We start from the raw sequence: 15,746 nt of genomic DNA, 5'->3' as shown, positions 1-15,746 counted from the left end.
ATTTGGAATTTTTATGCTTAATACGAATTCTCAAAAGATAAAAGTAAGGACACAAAGGAGTGAAGAAAAAAATATTAATTCTCAATCTTAAATAATATAAATTCTCAAAAGATAAAACTAAGGACACAATAAAGGAGTGAAGAAAAAAATATATTATTATAAAGAGTTGAATTTTAAAGAATACTTAATATTCACAGAAAAAAATAAAGTATGTCAGAAAAGCATTTGGAGGGAAAAGAAATAGGACAGTGTCCTAGATGAAATGCTATTTTAAAGCGTTTACATTTCTGTTTTATTTATAAGCAGTTTGCATGAATTTGATATGTAGACTTTATAACCAAAATCACATCTGATAAGTTAACTTGATCTGCTGTATGTTACCAGGAATATATCAAACTCAGAACAGTTTTTTTTAAGGGCAATGTTTGTTCATAAAACAAAACTTAGCATTGCAAATATATGATTAATTTCAAATTGCTGTTTTTTATTTCTTTAAATTGAATAAAATTATATGAAGTAAAAATGTTTCCAATTCCACTTAATAATCATTAACCCTTTGAAGGGCAGTGTTCGGGCCCTGAAGACACCCGTTTTATTTTTTTTTCCTCCCTTTTTTTTTATGAAGTTTTTAAAATAAAATCAATGAAGTCCATGTCTTTTAACTTCAATGAACAATAATAGATGGCAGCACCCAAGATTTTGAAGAACTTAATAAATGTCTTGAAGCATATGCTTAAAGACATTAAACTTTAGATACAATATAAAAAAATTTAAGAAGTGCCACTGACATGAGAAAGTGTAAGCAATAACATTCATTACAATATGCTCTGGGATTTATAGAGTGCATAAAGTCATGTGATCAAGTGGACATGAACCAAATGCAGTGAGATAGGACAGCCTTCCTAGTAGAGGTGTGCATGACAGGACCTGTATAGAATTGGTTACAAATCTGAAATTTGATTTTCTGATAGGTAGCAAGCAGATGCTTAGAGAAGTTTCTGGAGAAAACTTCCATAAACTGCCAAATATTTGAACAAAAACCTATTGATTCAATAAAGTTGGGGGGGGAGGGGATGTTAAACCTAGGAAAAGGAGTAATGTTCAATAGAGGATTATAAAGGGATAAATAAATGAACTGCAATTGAAAAGGGCACTTTCAAAAAGAAAGGCCTTGAGCATTATTTGTGTTAATCTACTTAGTGGAAAAAGTTTGTAAAAAAACATGAAAAGATGATTACTATCATAAAAATATTGCTAAGAGTTTTTTTAAAGGGTTACTAATGAATTAAAAAAATATTTCAAAATAAAGAGGGTTCTGAGATAAGGAAATGAGTGTCGGTAGGTCTATGTATCCTCTCCCCGAATGACTTTTGAGAGAATAGTGTAGTTCAAACAAACCTTTTTTCTTTTAATTCGAGAGTTCTAACCCATAGTTTTGTCTTTATTTTATGTGAACAATTCTTTACTCAATTTTTAGCAGTTCAAAAATACATTAGCACTTAATCGCAAAACTTATGCGTGAACTGGTTGTCCCACAACATCAAATAGTTTGAACGAGCTATCTCGCATATGATCCAACACACTGGATGGTTTATCTACAGCTGAGTCAATCAGCTACCCTGGATTACAAGAGCACGAAAAAGAGACAATCTCAGTCCAGCATCAATCTTTAATATCTTAACTTTGACATCAACATAGGTAGAGAACATTATCTCGTCATTTATATGGAAACTGAAGTGTGACAGGGTAGTGATTTAAAACAAAATTATATTCTTTGAACAGTTTTTAAACTGTGATTGGCTTTTTCTAAGCACTTTGAAGTTGTTTACAATACGATATTGCAGAAGGTAAAATCTAAATGGTAGTGCATACAGCAAAGCCTAGTAAAATTACGTGAGAAATTTTTCCTTTTGTATTTTCTGCTTTCAAAACAAGTACTTTAAAATAGCTTTTTGTTTGGACAAGAATAAATAAAAAGCATTTTATATCAACAAAAATTTTCCCTATGAGTTTGAAGTGTTCAAGAGCTTTTCTGAACGAACAATAATATAATTACTAGATCAAGCATTCTCAGTTTTTATCTGATTATTATTTCTGCAGGTTTGATGGCAGACTTCACAGAATAGAGAAGGAGCACTGGAAAGCTGTGCAACTTCAGCAGCAATTGTATAAATAGTTCATTTCTAAGAATATTGACAAGATTAGGATGATTTTCTTGCATGCAAGAGTCAACGGTTTAGTGTCAGAATACATTATAAGATGCAGTTTTGGCATTTATATTAGTTATTGAGTAGCTGATTGGATAACCAGGGGTCGATCCAGGTTTTATTTTTTGGGTACCCATTTTGTAAAAAAGCAAAATATTTTTGTGAATTCTTTATTTTTGTGAAAAAGAAATTAATGAGAATTTTCCCTTTTTTTCCTGGAAAAAAGAAATATCAAGTAAAAACTAAAATGTATACAATAGACTTTTTTTTTTCTAAGAAAAATCTCTAATATACTTTTTAAGCTTTTTTTTTTTTTGCTGAAAATCTTAACTTTTCATAACCAAATTCAGGGACGTATACAAGGGGGGGGGGGTCTTAGGGTTCAATCCCTCCCAAAAAAAAGTTTGGTTTGACATTTAAATGTTCCTTTATATTTAAAAATTTCCGAAAAATATTGTTCCAAAACTCAAATGTCTTTCATATGAATGTTAACTGCATAAAACACTTTCATAATAGATAACCCAACGACTTGAACATTAACACAAATTTCTTTATGGTTCGTAAGCTCCGTAGGAAAATTATTAAACCCTCCTTGAAAATATTTTCTGGTTCTGGCTCTGACTGAATTCGATCGCAGTTGAAATCCATGATTTCCCATAACTTTCCAGGTGCAAGGACACCATGTAAAATATAAATTCAATTGAGAAGTATTTGGTTATTAAAGCAAAATAAACCAGCTGAAGTCTTCAAGGTTGAAAGAGCACTTTTATGATAAAGGTCAAGACTTTAAAATTTTATAAGTGGCCACCTCTGCCACAGAGTTTTAAAGTACAAAAGGGGGGGGCAAGTTTTTACTACTTTAATATAAAATAAAATAAATGGAACCCATGGGAACCCAATGGAACCATTCTAAAACAGAATTACTCAATACCAATTTGTTTACAAAAACATGCATTTTGGAAAATTTCAGATTGGTTTTTGAATTGTTTCAAAGTAATTAAATGAGAAGTTGGTAGGAAACTGCATTTTAGATGAAATAGTTTTTTTAGTTCATAGCAGTCTCTTCAAATAAATGAGGATCAAATGCAATTAATTGTGCAGATAAAATTTCACTTTTCAAGAAAGTAATTAACTTAAAATGAAAAAAAAAAAAAAAACATGATTTATGACACATTTTGTGAAGTTTTCAATAGTTTGTGTTGAGATAAGTATCCAAGTCTTTTTGGAAACTTAGGCAATTAATAGTCTTGTCTACTTCCATCTTACAAATGACCAAACACAGCAACTACGCGAAAAAATTTAAGATAGTAAATTTTTGAACTTGTTGCATAAAAGTAATTATAAAAAAATTAAATCCTCAAAAAATTACAATTTTGATGAAATAGTCAGATTTTAGCCCATTAGCGTCTAAAGTAAAATATTCTGAAGATAAAATTTGAGGAATAAAACTTCATTTTTCAAGAAAATAAGAGTGCCATAATTTCTTTTCTTTTTTTTTTTGGAAAAAAAAAAGAAAAGAAATTATGACACATTTTGTGTTATTTTTAACAGTTTGCATAGCAATAAACTTCCAATTCTGGTTTGAAAATTTAGGCACTTAAAGAATCTTATAAGTGAGTGTCAATCCAAAAGTAAGGTTCCCACCAATTTTACAAATATACAGCACTGTCTATTCTCAATGAAATTTACATCGTTGGGAGAAAAAACGTTTATCTATTTTTATACATAATTGCCATCTCTTTTTGTGCATTATTGTCAGCAATGCCCTAACTTCTGTATTAAGTATCACAGACGTCCATCGCCAATCCTTAGAGGAAGCATCACTGCAATCAAGAACAGGGTGGTTTGTTGATTGTCATGTCTCACTCTCCTTGCAGTCTGGAGCTCGAGTCTAGTGATTACCACTTGTTTCTACTTGTAAGTTTAAGGACCACTTTGATGTCCATTGTTTCCAGAGTGGCGACCAAGTCAAAAATTGGGTGAAACGCTTCCTCAATGGGTTGGCAGTGGAATTCTGTGGAACTTGATAGAGAAGTTTGGGCACTGTTGAAAATAATGCATAGAAAAAGATGGCGATTATGTATAAAAATAGAGAAACAATTTTTCTTTCCAACGATTCAAATTTCAATAAGAATAGACAGTGCTGTACATTTGTAAAATTGATGGGAACCTTACTTTTGGATCAACCTTTGTACTTCCATCTTGGGAATGACCAAACATGGCGACTACACCAAACATTAAGATCTAGATTTTAACTAGTAGTATGAAAATAATTTAAAAATTAAAAATCTTCATGAAAACACAATTTAGTTGCAATACTTAGTTTTTTCCTTAAGCGTTCAAAGCAAGGAGGATTAGATGAAATTTTAAATATAAAGTTTTTCATTCCTCAAGAAAACTGTTTAAAATAATTAAAAAAAAAAAGATTCACAGCATTATTGTGAGTTATTTTCATTAGTTTGTAGTATAATAAACATCCAATTCTGCTTTTTTTTCCCCAATGATTAATTTATAATTTTTCAAAAATGTAATAAGATACTGCATTTGATTTTGCCAATCAGTTTAATAAAAAATGGTTTTCACTTCAATTGAAATTGAATAATTCCCAAGTATCTAAATACACCTTGAATAATTTTAAAATATAGTAAATATAGCTTCATACTTTTATAGGGAACACCTGGAGCTGTAATAATAACTTGAGCATTGTACTCAAGATCAAGCCTTTGACAAAAAACTTCCATGTGAAGTAAACCAAGGAAGCCAAGTCTCCAACCTTTTCCAAAAGCTGGGCTGAAAGAAATGAGAAAAGAATATAAAATTATAATCAAACACTACAATTTTTAAAATCTAAATCCATGCAATAGGGGACATTATCATAACTAGAGGTTAAATGAAAGGTGTATTTCAAAACTAAATTACTCAAGAAAAAGTAATTCCAAAGTGATAGAATAAGATTAATAACAAATATTATACACTAAATACTTTAAACCACTGATCCATACAATACAGTTCTCTGTAACTGCACTAGTTTCTAATCTTTCTACCATAACTTAACATTTTATAAAGCAAAATAAAATTCAGAGTAAAAATTAGGGTCAGATTGTCCTTGAAAATGCAGCTGTTATGCACACAATAGGCACAAGATAATGCTTTGTTACGAAGCCTATTTATTTGTAAATGAATGGTGATGAAACAGCAGTCTTTAAACCTCAATGCTCAACACAGTTATAACTTATTCTAATACGCAATTCACGTCACTTTTTCCAAGTCCTGAACTTATGTCATATAATCTTAATGTTAAGTGACTCCAGATTTTACAAATGTTTAATGGTGAAAATCAAGTTACGACTACACATTGAGCTGCTCAGACAAGATTCATTTTTCCTTTGCATTTGAAAAATTTTCAGTAAAGAAATGAAAATATCTGGAAAAGTTAATTGTACGAATTTCTGACTCTCACGAAAGATAAGAGACGTGTTATTATAGACCATGCATGTCACTTCAAAAATGTCGGGGGGGGGGGGGGGGGGGGGGGCAAGTGGATCGAGTTCTTATAGATTTCAGACTTTGACAATGGGGACAATTGAAAGGAATGCAAAGCAGGTGGATTTTAATACTTGGCTAGAGAAGCTGCAAGAGAAAAAAGAAAGATCATAGCTACTTAAGCAGGGGTGGTCACTGCAAGCTTCTCCCATAAGAAAAAGAGATAAGAATCCCTCATTAGATTGTAAAGGAACACACAACTTTAAAGCGGAGAAAAGATTTAGGAAACATTTTTTTTCCACTTCCGAAAAGTGGGGCTTAGCCATGAAAATCGAATCAAATTATGGCCAAAAGTGAAGAATTCCTTTATTTGTTTCTTTCTTGCTTATACTTACAGGAAACAATTTTTCATTCATTTAATAACCAACTATGTGAAAAGTAGGAGTGTTCAAAATATTCTTCAAAAATTAAGCAAACCCTTAGTGAAAAGTATTTTAGAATGAAAAAATTAAAAAAAGTTTTTATTTTTATTTTTTATAATTTTAGTTTTACCAGATAATAATTCAAAACTGCATTACTTAAATCAAATTCAAAACATCAAATTTTAATTTCTTTATTAAATCTGTAATTTTATTATAAACTAATGTTTAGTTACGAATTTTTGAGACATCCTGTTTATAACGTTGCTCTTGCTATGACGACTCTTTATTGACAGTCTCAAAGGGGCTGTGATAACGAGGTTTGACTGTATTTATGTATATAATTCTCCAAAAACCTGACAATTTCCAATCACATTTTTTTAAAAATAAAAATACTGAAAAAAATATATATTTACACTTTGTTATGAACTTACTGAGAGAAAAATAGAGGGAACTCATTTTGATTATGTTACAGCCTCAAAATAGGGGGTTAAATTTTAATACAGCAAGACATTGACAAGCAGCACCAAGACAGTCACAAATTGAATTTCTTCATGAGTTATCTAAAATGTAACTATAGTAATAAAGAAATAATTAAAGCCAAAATAAAAAAGTATGGCTATTAAGTGACAAAACAAAATTTATGTAAAACCTCCCTTAATGGACAACCCCAATTTCTTTGAATTAAAGTCCCATATAAATGTATATGGATTAAAGTAATGTAATGTAATTAAAGCCAAAATAAAAAAGTATGGCTATTAAGTGACAAAACAAAATTTATGTAAAACCTCCCTTAATGGACAACCCTAATTTCTTTGAATTAAAGTCCCATATAGGTTTTTCCATACTATTCACTCAGAGTAACCTACACTGTGAATAAAGCCAGTTCATTTCAACGAAAAAAAATCGATTGCTACATTAAAACATTCTTGAAGTTAGCCATGATAAGTAGTATGCTTAAGTAGTATGATAAAATTCACAAAAAGAAAAGTTACCTTCTTGTTACCTGCGAATTGTTCTATGGTTCAAAAAATACAAACATAAAACAAAAAGGGAATCAGCAATATCAATAACATGTATTTTACTTTTAATTTAAAGCAACTACGAAATTTACAGCAACTTCACAAACCTATTTGAGCAACATTTAGATTAACAAATGTCTAACGAATAAATCTCTTTTGGAATGATTTGTCTGAACAAAAAAAAAAAATAAATAAATAAATAAATAATTAAATAAATAAATAGAATTATTCCACTGATAAATTTTTTATTTATCATTTGCCAAATTTAGCTTTCATTTTTACAATCAATCTGATTCTCCAACAAATGCATTGGAAATAAATCCTTATATTCTATGGGATGCATTACCAGTGCTTGAGAAATAATGCTAGGAGAGTGATTTTTTTAGGACAGGAGTATGTGTGTGTGATATTTTCCACACAATTTGCCTGTTACATAGGCCCAGGATTATATGCAAGATAAATAATGTTATTTTTCTATTCTAACCGCTTAATTCAACCACACACAATGAGTAGAGATACAATTTTTTGTTTATTTAAAACAGAAATATCGTCCAGGAGAATGACAGCCAAAATGTTACATACCCTATTCTTGAATTTCAAAATGTTAATGAGAACAGCAGACAAATCATATTAACAAAATATTCAAAGAATCTAACAAAATTGTGATAATAAACAGTTTTATAGTACAGCAGATTAAAAATTCCTTTTTTATCTATAATACTTGAATTCATTCTTAGGACAGAAGAATGACATGAAAACCTGGGGACGAATTTTAAAATGATGTACCTTGATGATTTAAATAATTAAACTTATATAAAGAATGCTTTTTACACCTTAAAGTATGCTTAGTTTTTGTACTACAAATTGAATTTGTGGAATGTTAATAGAAATTTTTTAAATAATTTAAGTCCATTTGAAAAACGGATGGGGACATGCCAAAAGTGTGACTTTCTTGGTTATTTAAAATTTTTTTGTAGAAAAAACTAAATGATTTTTTGTTTTAATAAGAGTATAATAACATCAGATAAGTTATTTCTAACTATTAAAAAAATGAAAACATTTTCTGAGATAAACAATTTTTGTGCTAGGCTACTGGGACATAATATTGTTTGGATTTTGGAGAATCACCCATATATATATATATATATATATAATGATCTAAAATTTTAAATATTGTTTTACCTGCTGTCAGTGGAAACATTCACACTCGAATCATTTAGCAGCAGTTTTTCAATGGCTTTTCTCAGCTCTTGAGCTTTGGATTGATCTGATGGATATATTCCTGCAAAAACCTTTTTAAAAAAGAGAAAAAATGATCCATATTTTGTAAAGTTTAAATTTTAATGTAATGCATGACATTGTTCGAAACATACAAAATTAGTACTTAAGAATATGAAGACTAATAGTAGAAAATGGATCACCATATTTTTTCTGGCAACAAATTTAATAAGATTAATAAACAAAATTCAAGCACTAATACATCCAAAATAATGATTAGAATTTTTTAGATCAATGAAAAATTATAAGTGTATTGTAGTGAAACTTGAAATATATTTTGTTTCAAGTTTCTTTATGTTTTCTTCTGGTGGACACACAGAATACTAATTTCTATCAATTTTTTTTTTTTTGTTTGATTTGAAAATGTAATCATATTTTTGTACCATCACCACTCAACTGTGTATTAAATTTCATTCAACTATGATGCTTTCTTCATGGTGTTGCAATTTTCCCAAACAGGAGTGTATAATCAAGAACCAGGGTTTGCGTTTACACACTACAGCGGGTTTTTTACTCAAACTCGCAGGAAAGGGACGCAACTTAAGCGAAAAATACGGTCCAAGGGACCCAGAAAACCCCAAAAGAACAGAGAAAAAGAACCAGAAAAAAAATTGGAGAAAATGCTAAAGCTCTATTTAGTAAATGCTTTTAAGCTTAAATGATCAGGAGAATCAACAGAAAGGGATTAAAAGGACCCTATCTCTTTATCAGCTATTCAAACATGGAATTTTAGTGATAAGACTGGAGCTTGCAGTGACCTCCTGGACATAGCTCAGGGAGCAAAGGCAGGGATCCCCTGGGCAGTCAGGGAGCAAGTTCATAAATAGATCATTGTACTGTATTCTAAGAATAAGCTCTCCCTTAACTTTTATCTTGAGGAAATTCCTGCTTTGAACATTCAAATTTTATCAAAAATAGTTTGACCTTTACATGAGCATATAAGTTATTGTCAAATGAAATCACTTGGAAAGTAGGGTGTACATTAGGGTGGAGTGAAAAAGATCAAAATCTGATAAATGCTAAGTAATAGTGTGGAAAAATTGCTTTTGTAGAGATATTTGGTGATGCAAAAGGATTTTGACAGCATAAAATATCTTGAGATTCCTCTCCCGTCTTGAAATTGACCATTATTGCATAAAAAAAGGAAAAAATAACAATTTCACCAAAATAAAAATTTGATGTAATATCACTTAAGAGTAGGCTCTTTGTGTAGATTGCATACTACATACCATCGTTTTAATAAGAAACTATATTTTAAAGTTCCATACATGCTTTGAATTGGACCAATATAGTGTCAAAATTGAATAACATTGTGAATCTCAGTACTTTGAGGAAAAGTAATAGAAGTCATTAATCTTTGCATAGGTACAGGGAAAATAAGTAGAAGCAGTAGAAGTAAATTGATAAGCAGAAGTGTGAAAACTTAGCTCCCTCTTTTAAGAAGGGAATTTCAGATAAAACTTTGAAAGAAACTGCTAAATGGTGTACATACTGAATTGTACGGTATTTGAAACCTGACATATCCTTCTAAAGCAGTGCGACAATGGGTAACATTAGAGAAAGAAGCGTCAGTTTGTTGTTTAACCAAGATTAGAATCCAGGAATATTACCCCGCAATGTAACACTAAAGTTGAACATTTCAGGAGTCAAAACAATAGTTTAACTCAGCCTCCAAACTATGTATTATTGTAGTCAATCTGATTACAGTTTGAGGGCTCAAAACCCATTCATCTTCTTCTGTTTTGAGGTGAGACTTAAGTGGGCTGTTGCAAGCTATATTTATATTTTCAAATTTTTATACTTAACCTTTTTTCTCCATCATAGTTAAATTTTACATTTTGAGCCAAAGTTATGGGCTAAGTATAAAATCAACTATTTTTTACTAGATAAGAAATACTTTTATTGCTTGTTTTTCCTGTATCCATGCATGTATTAATTAATATGAAAAGAAAATTTTACAAATAATAACTTCTAATACTTTTCTTCAAATTACGGAGAATCACGATGTTATTCAATTTGATGCGATATTGGTCCAATTCAAAGCATAGTTTATCAATAAAGTGATCGTATCCAGTGTGCTATCAACACAAAAAGTCTACTCTTGAGTGATATTACATCAAATTCATCAAATTTTAATCTTTGATGAAATTGTTATTTTTTCCAGTTTTCATGCAATAATGGTCAACTTCAACACACAAGTAGAACCTCAAGATATTATTTGCTGTTGAAATCCTTTTGCACGAACAAATATCTCCACAAAAGGCCACTTTTTCGCACTATTACATAGCATTTATCAGATTTTGATTTTTTTCACTCCACCCTAGTGTACATAACTTCATAATTAGCATTTTAAAAGTACAACAGTTAATTAGCAGCTTTTCGCCGCTAGAGGGCGTTACAGTTGCTGGGGAGTGTTTTGCTGCTCCTGAGATAAGTGATTTTTTACTGTAATTGTTTATTTTACTACTTTAGTTTTAGTATTTTTATTGTATTTTATCATATAATTAAGTATTCTTGTGCTTTTAAGTCTTATTTTTGATTTACTTGCTTTCTTAAAGTGTTTTTCTATTCTGTGTAGCTAAGCCTAAATTGTGCTGATTTCTTGTTAAGCCTGACTGCTCTGTTTAGGGTGTAACTTGTTTATTTTAATTTACTGCTTGTCTTAAGATTTAGTAATATTTGTATCTTTTACTTCCAATGCTTTCTAATTCTAATAATTAACATTATTTCTCCAATTTTGTATTTTTGTATTGACTTTTTAAGTGTACCATTTTGAGCTAGAATGGGAGTTATATGCATAATGAAGGAGGTTAAAAGTGGTAAAGGGAACAAGTGGATTTCTTGTGACCTATGTCAGATGTTCTGCTTGTTTAAGGGGAAGGATGAGTCTGAGAAGGATTTCATTTGCACAAATTGTGTTGAACTCTCAGAAATCAGAGTTAGGATGCTTTCTTTGGAGGGTGAGTTAGCATTAGGCTGTAGGCGTGTAGATGGGGTAAACACTCCAGAGGGAAAGGGGGAAGTTAGCAAAAAGGAGGTTGGCATTAGCTGTGTGTTAGATAGTGGGAATATTCCAGAATTAAAGGAGGAAGTTAGTAAAAAGGATGTGGGAATTAGCTGTGTGTTAGATAGTGGGAAAATTCCAGAGGTAAAGGGGAAAGTTATCGCTGAGGCGACTGACTGGGAAACGAAGGGTATAATTTTGGGAGATTCAATGGTGCGTGAGGTGGGAAACTCAATAGGCAGAGTTAGACGTAAGGTGGCTAGATGTTGCTTGCCAGGGGCTCGGGTGAGAGATGTAAATAGGGTTGCTGAAAAGAAGGGGGTATTTAATAAAGAGGATGTAGTTACGTTGTGGGTGGGAACTAACGATGTAGGCCATAGTAACAATGATGAGTTTACAAAGGAATGGGATTCCCTGTTGGACAAAGCAACCAACTGTTCAGCAAATGTCCAAGTGGTTGGTTTGCTTCCCAGGTATGGAGTGCATAGGAGTTGGTTAAACCAACGGGCTAGGTGTATGAACCTGGTACTCAAGGAAATTTGCGTTAAGCGTAGTATTAGGTTTATTGATGTGTGGAGTAGATGTAAACGAGATTGGATTGCTAGGGATGGCCTACATCTGAGCTCTACAGGGGTCAAAATGGTTAGTGGTTTGGTTTTAGAGGCTTCAGAATCAAAAAACTAAGTTGGAATGGGTGGGCATGGTTTAAGGAGCAGAATTCGAAAGGGTACTAACCCGAAATAGGGTGGCTAATAAGAGAAAAGATTTTAACACTTGGGATTCAAACAATCGTGCAGCATTAAATAAAAGTAAGATGGGCTTACTTAAGGTTTTTTATACAAATGCTCGTAGTATTAGGAACAAGATGGAAGAATTGAAAAACATAATTATAGACGAGAGGTTGGATATTATTGGAGTTACCGAGACATGGGCTACCGAAAGTGATGATGATTTATTATCTATTGCTGGGTATAATTTGTTTAGACAAGATAGAGTAGGTAAAAGAGGTGGTGGGGTTTTATTTTATGTCAGAGACACTTTAATGTGCAATGAATCGGTAATTAATGATAAACCTAATGAGATTGATATGATTTGGCTGGAGTTGATTAGTAATAAGGGCAAAAAACTACGTTTGGGGAATATTTATAGGCCACCCAACTTAAGCCAGGGTCAAGACGAACAGATGTTCAGTATTATTAGTGACATTTCTAGCAAGGGGTCAGTCACCATAATGGGAGATTTTAATTTTCCAGGAATTGATTGGAATAATTTTTACCATAGTAATAGCAGAGAAGAGGATTTTTTGAAAGTAATTGGTGACTGTTTCTTAGATCAAATTGTAACTCAGGGTACTCGACAGGACGCGATTTTAGATCTAGTTTTCTGCGACATGGAAGGCTTTGTTCAGGTGTTATGTGTAGGGGAACACATTGGAGATAGTAACCACAACAGTATTAGGTTTGGGATTAAATTTGATATGCACAAAGTAGAGAATTTTAGGTTTGTGCCCAATTTCAGAAATACTGACTTTGTGGCACTTCGGAAGAGTTTGAAAGCAGTTTTTTCTTCTGGATTGGACAATAGCGATGTGAATCTTCAGTGGGTAGAGTTTAAGGAAAATCTAGCGAATACGGTTAGGGATCATGTTCCTTTTAGGAGAAAGGGTGTCAACACTAAAATTTGGCCAATGTGGTTCTCCAGGGAAACTAAAGACGCTCTAAATTACAAGCAAGCTGCTTTTCATAGGTTTAGAGAAACAGGTCACAGTGCAGATAGGCTCCAATATTGTAAGGCAAGGCGTAAATTTAAGTATTTGGTACGGATTCAGAAAAGAGAGTTGGAGTAAAGACTGGCAGATAACATAAACAGGAATCCCAAGAGGTTTTTTGCATACGCTAATTCGGGAAAAGTTCGAAAGTCATATTGGGCCACTGGTTGATGAGCACGGAATTTTAATTCAGGACGATAGTGATATTGCTAATGTTCTTAATAACTTTTTTTCGAGTTTTTTTAACAATAACTGTATCTCAACAGTTGACACCAACAAGACACAAGCTATAGTACAGCTTGAGGACTTTGTATTTTCCAGGGATGACGTTTTACTTCATTTGAAAAAAATTAAAGAGACTAAGGCTCCGGGGCTAGATAATATTTATCCGAAAATTTTAGTTGAATGTGCAGAGGAATTAGCAGATGTAATCGCAAACATTTTCAATGCTTCTTATAATTCGGGGACAGTGCCAGAGGACTGGAAGCTGGCTAACATTACACCGCTCTTCAAGAAAGGGTTTAAAGGGAGTGCGGGAAATTATAGACCTGTGAGTCTAACTCTGGTGGTTTGCAAAATTTTTGAAACATTGATGAAAATTAAGATAGTAAATTTTCTAGAGACTAATAATCTATTGACTAGTTTTCAGTACGGTTTTAGGAAAGGTAAATCTTGTGCAACTAATTTATTACATTTCTATGACAAAGTTACCATGGCTTTGGACAATAAGAAGCCTGTAGATGTTGTTTACATTGATTTTCAAAAAGCTTTTGATAAGGTACCGCATGTTGCTCTACTTAGCAAATTAGCTGATATAGGAATAGGAAGGAAAACTTTCATTTGGGTAAAAAATTGGCTGACCGGAAGGAAACAAAGAGTAGTTGTAAGGGGAAATTATTCTAATTGGAGTGAGGTCTTAAGCGGATTTCCTCAAGGATCAGTGTTAGGGCCTGTTTTGTTCATTGTCTTTATGAACCATATTCACAAAAATATTTCTGGGAACATGAATTGTTTTGCTGATGATGTCAAAGTTATGGGGACTGTAGAAAATGAAGAACAAGCAAATCAGCTGCAAGAGGATCTAGATCATATTATGGAGTGGGCTGATAAATGGGGTATGGCTGTTATTGTGGGGAAATGTCAAGTGCTACATTTAGGGCATGGAAATAAGTGTACAAGTTATTATTTCTAAGGTTCAGTCATTAGTCAGGCAGACAAAGTTACTGATCTGGGGGTCCTAATAAGTCAGGATTTAAAGTTTAGCCAACAGTGCAGCATTGCTAGCAACAAAGCCAATAAGATGCTTGGGTTTATCAATAGATCTATTTCAAATAAATCTAAAGAAGTTCTTCTGCCCTTATATAGAAGTTTGGTAAGACTCCATTTGGAGTATGCTGTTCAGTTTTGGTCTCCTTATCTTAAGAAAGACATTAATGTATTGGAAAGGGTTCAAAGGCGGGCTACAAGGCTAATAAGTGGACTTTCCCACTTAGATTATGATTCCAGGCTTAGAAGGCTAAAAATGTACAGTCTTGAGCAAAGAAGAGACCGAGGGGACATGATTCAGCTGTTTAAATTTATTAAAACGAAAGATGTTATGGGGCTAAAGTTTAGCACTGAAAACAGGACAAGGGGTCATTGTTTTAAGCTATTTAAATCTCAGGCTAACATGGATATTAGGAAAAATTATTATTTTAGCAGGGTAGTGGAACCTTGGAACAGCTTACCGGAAGAGGTGGTAATGAGCAAAGGAGTAGACAGTTTTAAGAGGGCCATTGATCTTCACTGGGGATTGTAAATTGACTAGGACCAGTCTAGCTGGGCCCAGAGCTTGTTGCTGGTCGTCACTTTTGTATTTGTATAATTAGTAATAGATTGTTTTACATTTTATGCAGAAATTATTGGATAAAATAAGGCGATTTAAATATAAAACAAACAATATCACCAAAATAAACTATTTACCACTGGTTTTGAAGAAATAATAGTAGGAAGTGGCTGTACACAAGTATCTTTTTTAAACCATGTGTCCCCAATAACTGCATGTTGAGGGTTTTTTATTTTAGCAACCATGTAACCAGCTTGACCAGAGAGTCTAAAAATATATTTATGAAGCTGAAAACAATAGCAAATCATAGTAAATAAAAGAAATCAAAAATTACATGTGAAATTAGAGTAGAATCATTACTATTATCATAATTTTAGAACAAATGCTATAGTGGCAAATTTTTGAAAACAAAAAATTTAATATTTTTCTTTAGGAAAAATTCTAAATGTTTCTTTTGTATACATGTAAGTGTGTATTATTGAAAAATACAGTGTGAACAGGTTTATAGAAAAAGGCGGATTATACTGATACTCAACTGATTGTACTCTCTCACTGATTACTGTTTAATCCTTCAATTGTACAATTTAAAGTTTTTTTTCATTCTTTTTTTTGTCACTTTTGTTGGATGTTTTTAGCTACAAGGTTCTATTGGTCCAATTGGTTTTCTATGCAATCGGTCTTCTGCATAGAAAAAAGGGTTCCAGTAACCGAGAAACCTCAAAACATGCATACACAAAGGT

General features: G+C 32.1%; 1 protein-coding gene across 1 annotated transcript in view; it reads right to left on the bottom strand.

Moving 5' to 3' along the window:
* Positions 1-15,746, bottom strand: part of LOC129218553 (translation factor GUF1 homolog, mitochondrial-like) — an 80,562-nt gene that overhangs the window by 25,263 nt on the left and 39,553 nt on the right. Inside the window, exons 10-12 of the mRNA XM_054852856.1 lie at positions 15,144-15,273; positions 8,314-8,423; positions 4,870-4,997 (exon numbers count right to left, since the gene is read on the bottom strand). Coding sequence (XP_054708831.1) covers positions 4,870-4,997; positions 8,314-8,423; positions 15,144-15,273 — 368 coding nt within the window. The remainder of the gene's footprint in view (positions 1-4,869; positions 4,998-8,313; positions 8,424-15,143; positions 15,274-15,746) is intronic.

Source organism: Uloborus diversus, chromosome 3 (assembly GCF_026930045.1).
Source record: "Uloborus diversus isolate 005 chromosome 3, Udiv.v.3.1, whole genome shotgun sequence".
Lineage (NCBI taxonomy): Eukaryota > Metazoa > Arthropoda > Arachnida > Araneae > Uloboridae > Uloborus > Uloborus diversus.
The sequence above is the reverse complement of the archived record's forward strand: the minus strand, read 5'-3'. Positions and strand labels throughout refer to the sequence as shown.